At 38.4% G+C, this 11,709-nt stretch overlaps 2 protein-coding genes and 1 pseudogene across 2 annotated transcripts; all 3 read left to right on the forward strand.

Moving 5' to 3' along the window:
* Nucleotides 1–360: 360 nt before the first annotated feature.
* On the forward strand, nt 361–11,606 carry LOC111340731 (rap guanine nucleotide exchange factor 1). The gene is made up of 8 exons (XM_022947621.2): nt 361–595; nt 783–880; nt 3,224–3,347; nt 3,464–3,558; nt 3,806–3,937; nt 4,030–4,170; nt 10,381–10,668; nt 11,184–11,606. The coding sequence occupies exons 1-8, from the start codon at nt 406–408 to the stop codon at nt 11,433–11,435; spliced, it is 1,320 nt and encodes a 439-aa protein (XP_022803356.1). The 5' UTR covers nt 361–405; the 3' UTR covers nt 11,436–11,606.
* On the forward strand, nt 1,865–3,295 carry LOC148718780 (uncharacterized; annotated as a pseudogene).
* On the forward strand, nt 6,742–8,229 carry LOC148718781 (alpha-1A adrenergic receptor-like). Its single transcript, XM_088742048.1, has one exon. The coding sequence runs from the start codon at nt 7,076–7,078 to the stop codon at nt 8,138–8,140; it is 1,065 nt and encodes a 354-aa protein (XP_088598174.1). The 5' UTR covers nt 6,742–7,075; the 3' UTR covers nt 8,141–8,229.
* Nucleotides 11,607–11,709: the final 103 nt, after the last annotated feature.

The following is an 11,709-nucleotide window of genomic DNA, read 5'->3' on the forward strand; positions in this document are numbered from 1 at the left end:
GCAGAGTTTTCCATGACTTTAACTTTAATTATTGAATTCTAAAGTTTTGTGACGAGTTTTAATTAATGAGAAATACCGCGGCCGGTAGCTGGAAAAGAAACGCCATTTACAACTGAGGAAGTTGATTTAGGAGCGCCGAGGAGAGCCCACAAAGTATCTAGAGATATCAACTGAATGATACTTTTTGCATCATCTCAATGCCTAATCCTAATTTGATAAGAATTTATAATGAACTGAACCGTGATGTCTCGCATATGCACGGGCTTTGGAATTTCAGTATGAATGTGCGCGTGCAATCACTGAATTATGATGTAATGTACAGTACACTGGGTTTTTTTGCGCAGTTTTATCGGCGAACTCTAATTGTCACTTAGCATTCAAAAAAACTTTTAGAGAGGCTCAGATATGTCTAAGGAGACAGAACAATCTGAACCGTCACCGTTAGAAAGGTTTCAACGACTTGCTCGTTCCGTCCAATCACAAAGTCGATGGACGAAAGCTTTACAGTCAAAAATTTCCGACAAACATAGTAAAGTGTTCCAAATCAATGCAGAGAGTGGTAACTCACAAGAGGTTTTGTCTTTCAATACCAGTGGTAATCAAACTTCTTGTTTGTGTCGATCTTTATTGGTCTTTTTTCACCTGTTTTTCGGAGAATACTGTTTCATTTTCTTTGGTAGTTTATTACTGGTATTGCATTGAAAATTCCTAACCCATAAAATACGCCAGAATGGTAGCAACATTGCAGAGTTGATACAAACTTGTCTCAAATTTGTTTCCAGCATTCAAGTCTCCGGTTCATCTGAGGAGCAACTTATCCAAGAAGGTTAAACTAATTCTGGTGAAACCCCCTTGGCAAAGGAAAGAGGAGGAAATAAAGGTACGGAAGCACTCTGAATTCTTGCATCTAACCTTCGCGCGCGATTACGATTTACTAATTTTTGGCTTAGTCTCGATCAATTTTAAGCAATGCATGTCGTCTTTTTGTAGCATATTGGATAATATATAGATGTTTCAAGTTCAAGCGAGGCGTTATAAATTATGTATTTGGTTAATTGATCTTCAGAGCTTCCTCGGATCTGTAAGGAAGCGAAATGATGATAACAACTTGGACCGGCGAAAGTTTGGAAGATTAATTTTCCGGAATTAGTGGTTAAATATCAAACTGCTGAATCAAACTGTATTTTTTGTGATCAAGAGAAACTTCGGTAAATGAGCTTGTGTTTCCATTATGGCTGTAACATGCATATCAAAGGAGCTAAATTGATTAAAAAGTTATGTTCACTTCTGTAAAAATGACAGTGGAGGGATATAAACAAATCATAAAATAATGATCGTGATGCAGCTTTTATTTGCGATGTTCTAACCAATTGAGCTAACCGCCTCCCGGTTCGCTCAATTGGTTAGAACGCTGGACTGTTGTGCGGGAGGTCGAGGTCGATGGTTCGAGTCCCGGCCGGACCAACACTCAAGGTCTTAAAATAACTGAGGAGAATGCGCTACCTTTCTTTAATAAGAAATGGATAGACATTCTAGTCTTCTCGGATAAGGACGAATAAACCGCAGGTCCCGTCTCCTGCATCTATTGATTAGTTAATTCAGTTGGTTAGGCAGGGGACGTTAAAGAACCCACTTTTTGATTTGGGGGGAGGGGGCATCTTCAAATAAGTTTCCTTCGATTGATTGTAAACTGCTGATGCAATCTGGCCAAAGTCCCCCGAAAAGTATTGTGATGCGCATCTGATCATATCCACATGTTAATTTGCTCAATATAAATATTAACTTATTATTATTATTATTATTATTATTGTTATTATCATTATTATTATATATTATTTGGTTGACAGTGATCCCGATAAAGGAGATGAATTTTAATTTGAACAAAAGAGAATTCAGAGACGCAATTAAACTAAGGTATGACTAGGAGATCGCTGACCTACCTGCCATGTGCACTTGTGGGGACTTTTTTACCATTGATCATGCTATGGTCTGCCGGCATGGGGAGCTGATCATTCAACGGCACAATGAGATTAGGGATCTAGAAGCGGAAACGTTGCGCATGGTTTGCACTGACGTAGAGACAGAGCCAGTTCTTCAGGAAATCACTGAGGAAGAGCTAAACAGAGGCGCAAACAGAGCGCCTGATGCCCGACTAGATATCCACGCTCGCGGGTTTTGGGACAGACAACAATCTGCGTTCTTCGATGTTCGGGTGTGTCACCCAAACGCAGATTTGTATCGAGAACTGTCTCCGAAACAGATATTCCAACTACATGAAAATGAGAAGAAGAGGCAATACAGCAGGCGGGTTTTGGAAATGGAGCAAGCGACATTCACACCATTAGTTTTTACAAGTACAGGTGGAATGGCCCATGAATGCAAGAGATTCCGTAGCCGCCTCGCAGAGTTACTTGCGTTAAAGAAAGGAGATGATTACGCTACAACCATATCTTGGATAAGGGCGAAGATATCCTTTGCCATTCTATGTTCAGCTTTGCTGTGTCTCAGAGGAACCAGGAGAAAGAGAAGAGTAGCCAATACATCTGTCACTGACATTACATCGGAAAGTGCGCAAGCCAGAATTTAAGTAGTCAATTTTTTATTATGTAGCTTAGTTTACTGAATTTTTCTTTTTTTTTTTAGAGAGAACTGCTTTTTGTGAAATATTTTTAAGGAAAAATTTATTATTATTATTATTAAGGGCGTCGATCATGTATCGTCAATTTGTTTGCTGTTCTGCTGAATGAAGCTGAAGCAAAATAATGCAGACATAAGATGAACTCTGCTACTCTGTAGAACAGTTGTTAACACCGAAGAGATTCAAGACTTTTCTCTCAGCTAGAGATTTTTTAAACTTGTTTTAATATTTTTACCTTAATTTGTCTTAATTTTGTTTGTTATCTTGTATTTTTTTACTGATTTTGTGAAATAATAATAATAATAATAATAAAGATTATTATTATTATTATTATTATTATTATCTTGTATGGTGTGTCAGTTGAAAATTTGAAATATCGTAAAAGTAGAATATGTTGGGATTAATGAAATAATTCAATTCCACTGTATGGTCCTGTATTGGTGGACGATTTAGTATCAGAACTGCGCGCATTGAACGAATTACACGCTGACCCAGATTAAGAAAGAAATTAAGCCGTAAGATATAGCCCGACTGAGAGATGTCATTAGACACAAATAGATTGGTATCTGCTCCTTAATTTTTCAGATTATCTTCGGCGTTATTGATAAGTTAAAATGTTTCGGACGTCACACACCATTTACGAAACGTGAGATCGCCAAAGTTGTACATTTTCAACAGTTTGAAGAAGGGAGAGTAATCGTACAACAAGGTGGGTGTTCTAGTACATTCTGAGGCCGAAAACTTCCTGCTAGTCATTTCCGTTTGCAAAAGATCTCCCAGTTTGCTTAGAAAAAGTTCAGAAAATCGTTGATTTATTTGACACAGGCCAACCGGCAACATCCATGTATTTCATCGTGAGTGGGATTGTATTAGTTCAAGTGGCAGTGACAGATATACTCACAGGTCGCCCCAAAAAACAGGTATTTGAAGTAGAAAATATTTTTTTCATTGATCACGAAATTTTAATGCTGCGCGACAATTATATAAAAAACATACATGCACGCACTCAAAAAGTTTTGCTCTGTCATAAAAGAAAAACAGGATCAAGCTACGTGTACCCATGAAAGAGCTTCGCTAATTTTGAAAGCTATTAAAGCAAAGCACATCCTCAATTATCTTAAACTTTTTGGAACTGCGAAAACATAACTATGCATGTTATATTTTCAGATCGTGGGAGAAATGTTCGCTGGTGACTCGTTTGGAGAGCTGGCACTGCTACACGACATCAGAAGAGCAGCCACTATCATATGCAAAGGGGCGGTTGAGTTCCTGACCATAGATAAACCAGACTTTGATATGGTATGTACGCTTGTGATTACAACTTATACTTCTCTTACTAATAATTATTGAGCGTCACTGAGTTTACGCGAACATCTCTATGTGGTCTGTAGGTTTTGAAAAGGAGTTATCAGCAAGAATGGGAGAGTAAGATGTCTTTATTGAAATCATCGCCATATTTTAAAGACTATTCGCCCAAGGAGTTGCAACAAGTGAATTCTACAGCTAAACTAGTCGAGTACCCTGCGAATACGGTTAGTAAGAGATAACAAATCGCTGTCCAGTGTAGTAAAAAATAATATACCGAGACAGACTACATGGGATAATAAGCCTTACGGCAAGATGCTTCGTACAATGTGACTAACAGACCGTTGAGAGGAGTAAATTTGAAACGTCCGTGGACGAAAAGCACTGAATTTTAAACTACACAAGACTTTTAACTAGCAATTAAAGAGCACTATATAAGTGGTCAGTACACTTTCTCTCGTTCAGCAAGCCGGGAGCTGTTAAAAAAAAAAAAAATTACATTTCTGCCAGAGGTATGAGCAGCCACGCAGATGTTCGTAGATGTGAACGTTCTCAAATGGTCATAATTCTAAGGATACAGTTTACATTGACTTTAAGCCTTCAGTTTATTCTAATCGGATCATTTTCATTCTTGCTATACATGTCCTTATGATCAATGTTTAGTTTCAGTCGCTGTTTTACAGGGTTTATTTGTTGATCGTAAAAACTGCAGTTATAGCCCGATTCTGTTCTTTCAATTTCGGTGGCCTCATGATTAGTGCACTCGACTCCGGATCGAGAGGTCTGGGTTCGGGCCCTCGCCGGGGACATTGTGTTGTGTTCTTGGGTAGACGCTTTACTCTCACAAAGCCTCTCTTCACTCAGGAGAATAAATGGGCAGCAGCAAAGTTAGCGCTGGGGGTAACCCTGCGACGGACTAGCGTTACATCCAGGGTGGGAGTAGAAATACTCCTAGTCGCTTCATGCAGCGGAAACCGGCCCGATCGACCATTTGGCTAGTAAATAGGCTTTACCCCTCTTTCAATTTGCCTCGCATCACAACTTCTGCAACTCAGGTGTGGACGAGGTTAGGCCAGACATTATCGTGCGAACGAAGTTTTTTTATGGCAGAATCGAGTATATTATTCGCCTAAATTGTGGCGCAATTTAGTTCTTCTCCACTTTGTAACAGTAGTTTGATAGCAACAGCCGCAAGGTAAACCACATTAGAAACAATTCAGAGGACTATGCTTTGCCGCGTCAAAAGTAACTAACAGGTAAAATCTATGTTGCCGGACGAGTGAGTGAATTGAATTAAAAAAAAAAAAAAAACAGAGAAAGTTTCTTTTGCTCATAAAAAAATATGAAATAAAAAGGCCAAACAGCTAAACCTGATATCTTGAACAACTCGAGCCGGTAGAGTAGTTCATGTGCAATACGATTCATTGTGCGCCCAGCGTGGGCCGAGATATCTTAATTAAGTGCTACCGGAGCTTCCGAAAAAGTTAATGACTCGTACAGGTTATGCATTAAAGGAGTTATTCATCGTCTGTGATCTTTGACTGAAGTTTATTGTTCCTCTCCCTATTTTCGCGAGCACATTCTCGCCATGGAAACACTTTTTTTTTTATTATTTCTTGTTTTGATAAATAAAATTTTGAACCCTTTGTAATTTGTGTGCATAGTAGGCTTTTAGTAAACGATTTTAGATTTGTTTGACAGAAAAAAAGGATATACTGCTGTTTTCATTCCGTAAGGTGATGGAAACAGAAACAACGAAGGCTTGATTCTATGAAAATTTGAACAGAGGGCGATTGATATGTACATGAAAACGTTTAGAAGCATCAGCGGTAGCATCACATGATCTAAATTGAGAGGAACATGTCAAGTTTTCTCTTCCTCGACATAACGATTAAAAATTTTTGTAGCCAGAGTCATAAGTATTAGTACATACATAAAGGATTCATAACCGGCGCTGTAGAAAAGTCAGTTTGTGGTTTGAGTGTTTTAATTGGATCCGAAATGAAGACAAAAAGGTTTTTATCGCGAGAAAGAGGAGTTTTTTGTTTTATTTTGTTCTATTTTCGGCGTGGTTTGGAACGACTGAATTCCTTTGTTTACAAAGGAAAGTCTTCCGTCAATTTGAAAACAGCTGATAATGTACGCCAACGCTGACTGACATACGTAGAATCTTTTGAAATTCAAATGCAGTCATTAACCGTTTCTAGCGCTTATTTTACCCACCGAAATATTAATTAGTTACGCAACCATAACCAATATCATTATTGTTAAATTTTTTCCTTTTGTTGAACTGTGTGGTGAGTGCAATCGTCGATTACAAGGCTTGATTTTGGATTCGATTTAAAAATTATATTTACAAATGAAATTTTATTGGGATTCTTTTCATTTCCTCCTGCATGATCTCCTTCAATATACTGCTGCTGTTTTTTAATTTTCATTGCGCGTTTTTGTTCAAAGCTTCAATGATATTCTGTCTTTGTTCTGTAATATAATAGATGTCGTATTAAGCCTAAAACACAACATATTATTAACTTGCCTTAAAGTGATTGACTAAGTTGTCGTAAGTGGTGACAGGACGCCAAGTGAAGTCAAGATAATACCACAGTGTTCCGTATCAAGTTATTTTGTGTGTTCCCATCTGAATCAATAGAAACCTCATAATGTAAAGCGCTACGCATCATCTTAAAAATTTCATTATGACTAATTCCGAAACTGTGTGGTGTAACAGGACCTGAGACTTTCGAATTACGGAACCAGTCAGTTGTTTCAATGTCTTATTTTTTCCGTTTAATTTCGAGTTTTCATTTGGAGGAGTACGAGCCGCAAGGACTCCGCCTGCTATGGCGTGAGTGGCGGCTTTTATTTGCTGTTAACCTGTCTTTTCAAAGGACACAAAGGAACTCGTCACCTCACTGACTCTAAACTTTTATCAATTCAGCTTGTATTTTAGGCCACTTTTAAAACACTTACGTTTGACACACTCACCGATTCAAATTCTCCTTGACTTTAAATTAGATCTGCTTGTGGTAATATTCTAATTTTAACCGAAACGTGGATATTTAGCATCATATTATTTCGTTTTGAAGAATCGTAATTTCGATAGATTTTGTTTAGAAGAACTGAACCACGCCGATGATTCCTGCAACTAACATCACATTAACGGCTGCAAATCAAATGGATTGTCAAGAGGGGACCTTGAAGCCATTTGTCGCCCAGTCATGCTTTCTTATTTTCATCGCTATCATAACACTTTTGGGGAACATTTCAGTATGTTTGACGGTAATATTCAACAACAATCTGCACACTTTCACCAGCTACCTTGTCGCTTCATTGGCTTGCTCAGACTTGATGGTTGCCACTTTCTCGCTTCCATTTCGCATCCATCAGACAATTCATAACACGCATTGGTGCCTTAGTGAATCTGCCTGCCTGTTTTGGATTTGGGCAGACTTATTCTGCTGCTGCGCCTCCATAGGAAATTTGGCGTTGATAAGTGTCGATCGTTTTTTAGCCACCAAGTATCCCCTGAGATACCACCAGATAGTCACTTGTAGGACATCTTGGTTGATGCTATCTTCTGTGTGGATTTACTCGATAGTCGTGGCATCCTCGGGTTTAACGAACTGGACATCCCTTGATGGGAAGCTCGTAGGCATCAACGACGGCTGCTACAAGCCCGATCCTTATTATTACACGTTCGCAGCAATCGTTGGTTTTTTCGTTCCACTCGTAGTGATTATGTGCACTTATTGTTACATTTTCAAGATCGCCATGGAACACTTCCGCGCCATCTCGAGACTAACCGCTCCTGTTATGCCTAACGCGTCAAAGAGCGGGGAGAATCATCAAGCGTTGTACAAACAGCAACTTAAAGCCACCAAAACTCTAGCCATAGTTGTTGGCGCCTTTGTTGTTTGCTGGTTGCCAACTTTCATAATTCTATTGGTCAAAACATGGTGCCAGTCATGTTTAAATAGTCAAGAGAATCCTGAATTGAGCGGTCTATTTTTTGCTATTAATGTGGCATTTGTCTACACCCTACCGAATATTAACTCAGCCATTAACCCTTTCATCTACGTTGTTTTTAGTAAGGATCTAAGGCAGGCTTTTATCAAGACTTTCAGATCGCTTTATCAAGAACTGTGCGAAATCAGGACGGCGTCAAGACAGTCATTTGTCAGGTCGAATTTTTCGTAAGGGTTACACTTATTAGTTCTATCTTTTTTTTTTTTTTTCACATAATGAAGAATGAAGGTATTAAAGTTTGTCGGTGGCGACTCAGTAAATATGACGTGAAATTCAGGAAGTGTAACGATCTGTTGCCGTTTTGGAAATAGCATCCTTTTTCCATTCCTTCTTTCGGAGTAACTTACTCAGACTCTCGAGGTAGATATAATATTTACCCAGAAAAAAGCATTGTCGCTGTCAGAAACGAAAGACAAATACTTCATTCCGTCATTTTCTATATTCTACAAAAGTTTAGATCTATTCTGAGATCACAATGCTCGGAAGGCCGGTACCTTTAGGATCAGCTTTCATGTGTAGGAAAACTTCTTCGTTTCGCTCTTTAGAAAGATTGCCCCTACTTTCGGTTGGCCGTACTTTCAGAAGTTTATGCTAATTCTATCAATCTGCATAATATTCAGTATGTTGTTCCTCTTTTGACCGCTAAAATTTTTCTTTTATTGATTCATCGCCGGTGTCTTTACCGATGGGCCGTACCTTATCGCCTGTCCTACTCATCTCGCTCATTTTTGTCACAGTTTCACTCACATTTCACCTGTCTTTAAATGTATGAAAAAACATGGACTAAAACATTGGGAATCAAAAAGAATGAAGAAACCGGCACTCCATTGTAGACCTCACGATATATAAAAACGGAATTCACCAGAAATCCGTAGACGATCAGTTGGAGTGTTCTCAGGGAACAATTTTGGGCCTAGACATTTTAATTTCGACGGATCATTTCACTGTAATGTAACAGTAAATGAAAGAGAAAAAACTCTCTTTATTATCCCCAGAGGAAATTCCGTAACAATACAGACACGTGTATCAGAAATCATTGCATTGCTCAAATGAACCTTTTTGTTACCTCCCTGTCTAAAATATTTAACAATTATTCTTCGAAAGCAACGTGAATATTGTTGAATAATCTCCGAGACGAAGTCGAGCAATCTTCACTGAGCCTGAGGCGAATAATTATTTTAGTCAGGAGCCCATTACCCTGTATTAGTATAATTGTTCAGGCGCTTTCGAATGCTGTTGTAAATCTTATAAATAAAGAAAACATAACGCATATTTCGTTATGACTGTGGTGATTACTCGTATCAAGGCAAGCAAGGTGTTTTAGCCGGTTTATTCAACAAAATCAACAAAAACTTTATATCTTCTTTTTGAAAGTGTTCCGCCGAACTCAGTAGCATATTTTGTCACTTCCGGTAACATTGTTTATATCACCCAGCGCGAGGTGATTTATAGCAGCAGCGCTAAATTTCAAATATGACAACCACGCGTTTTGTCAGTGTTACCGAGGAATTAATCTACGTGATAAGGAAATTTCCATCCAAAGGGCACCAAAGATGCAATCAAGCTTGGAGTAACACTTCTAAAAGAAGGATGTGAAGTTTAAGCTGATTGAATAATATGGACCTATCAAAATGTGATGGAAACTGCATAACTCTGTTTCTAGATACGTGTAATCAAAACAATTGAAACAGAATGGTTTCGACATTGAAACGAATATTGGCAACAGAATTTGAAAGCATATAAGCAATTATACTGAAACATTTATCCTCCTCAGACTCAGTGAACATTGTTGAATACCGCTGTTCCCCTCGACCTAGTCTCTCGGATTCATCAATATTCACTGAGCGTAGGCGAATAATTGTTAAATTATCAAGTGAGCAATTTTTGAAATACATGATGCAAGTTTCTAACACGTGTAGTATTTAAAACATATTAAAATTTCACTGTTGAAGAAAACGTTTTATTGTTACTGTCTTATTATTATTATTATCACCGTTATTTAGCGGGGCCTACCAATCGCTTGTCACCGATTAGACTCTCATTGTGTGGCTCCCATTGCGTGCCCATATTTTACGTAAAACATCCGGGAAATCTCCCATGTGCTCTTGAAGGAGAATTGTCGTGTTCATGCCGGGATTTTTCTTACCATGAATTATTTTTGTTGTTTAGAAACCCCAAGCTCGAACAGTCGAACAGTCGCCTCCTTACTGGTTCTGTTGAGTTTTCGATTTCAAGCATTATGCGTTTCTGTGAAATACGCAACACATTGTGCTAGTTAGGGATTGTGCCGACTACAAAGGATCCTTTACTTTGCATCTTATCTTAGACAAGAGTCTTCAGCTACGTTAGGTTAAAACTGATTGACGTTGTACAAGCATACCAAGTTAATGTCGCTAATTTACTTATTTCAGGTGATTCTACGAGACGCAGGAAACCCAGGGGAGTGTGTTTACTTTATAAAATCTGGTCAATGTCAGGTGGTACAAGAAATGACTCTCGTAAGAAGAACGCCGCCGCTGAGCAAAAGAAGGCTCATTTTACCACCAGTGCAAGCTGAAGGCAATAACAGTTTTATCTTCAACATAAAAAGTTACGATTACGTTAGAAAACATTTCCTCGTTGTTTGCCTGTTTGGAAAGGGGGATTACTTTGGTGTTGGCGAAGATTTCACAAAAACGAGCATTATATCAGTTAATAAGGTGAGAATGTAAGGTCAGAGATATTTTTATGGGTGCGAACATAAAAATCACCGAGTGCGTGTTGCGGAGGAGTAAATTTCTGTAATTTGAAGTCAAGAAATACAGCAATTTTCCGGGATTGCATTGGCTTTGCAATGTTTCGCTCTGTGATTGGTCCAGAAAACTCGTTCCTCAACCAATCAGTTGCAAAACTAAAACCCTCGTTTCCCTGCGCTTATGGCAGTTTGGTTGTTTTTTGCTTTGAGTTCTCATTGGGTCTTGAAGGTGTTTTCTTTCTTCTGATTGGCCGATGTGACCACTTTGGTTTTTGGTTTTGCGACACTCAATCGAAAGGCGCTCTATGTACTTGGCTCTAAAAATGTCTTCAATTCATGTCCTAGCATTCTATTTTGTCCAAATGAAACAATGAACCCATCTGAAACAAAGCCTTGTCTTCACGTGGCATACAATTCCCTCTTGAGATCAAATCATGCTATTTGTGCTCACGATTGCTAACGCTCACTTATCCATTCTAGGTTGAAATCGTTTTGGTTCTAAGAAATGTGATGGCTAAACACGAGCAAGGACGCATATTGGCGGAAATGAAGGATAAACTCAACAAAGAATTGCCCTCGAGAAGAGAGGTTTTTCGTAGTTTTGTTTCAAGGGAAAGATGGCGACATTATAAGTTGGACATATCGAATGAGCTAAGGACCAAGAAATGGATGTTGAACCCGACAAAATTACAGGATGTGCCTTACTCAATCCGAGAGAAGTATTTAACTTAACACCTTTTTCTTTTTAATTTCTTAAATGAGAGGTCTTTACCAGTTATAACCATGGATCGATAAATCTAATCAATTTTTTAAAATAGCATTTGACAATACGAGTCAAGATTGGAATAATTTTTTTAAGACCATTCCATTTTCAAATACGATGAAAATAAATTTAGCAAATTTTTTCACGTGGAATGAGTGGTTTTTCGTTGCGAAGTTTCTCCTCTCCAGTACCGCAAATAAGCTAATGTTGATTGGGTCTGTAGCTTTCTTCACACCGTTAATC

Source organism: Stylophora pistillata, chromosome 12, assembly GCF_964205215.1.
Source record: "Stylophora pistillata chromosome 12, jaStyPist1.2, whole genome shotgun sequence".
Classification (NCBI taxonomy): domain Eukaryota; kingdom Metazoa; phylum Cnidaria; class Anthozoa; order Scleractinia; family Pocilloporidae; genus Stylophora; species Stylophora pistillata.

Bases quoted from the DNA above. Each gene is read 5' to 3' on its own strand.
- LOC111340731 (XM_022947621.2), top strand. From the start codon at position 406: ATGTCTAAGGAGACAGAACAATCTGAACCGTCACCGTTAGAAAGGTTT. The intron at 3,938-4,029 runs GTATGTACGCTT...TGTGGTCTGTAG, and splicing joins ATAAACCAGACTTTGATATG to GTTTTGAAAAGGAGTTATCA. The intron at 10,669-11,183 runs GTGAGAATGTAA...TATCCATTCTAG, and splicing joins GCATTATATCAGTTAATAAG to GTTGAAATCGTTTTGGTTCT.
- LOC148718781 (XM_088742048.1), top strand. From the start codon at position 7,076: ATGATTCCTGCAACTAACATCACATTAACGGCTGCAAATCAAATGGAT.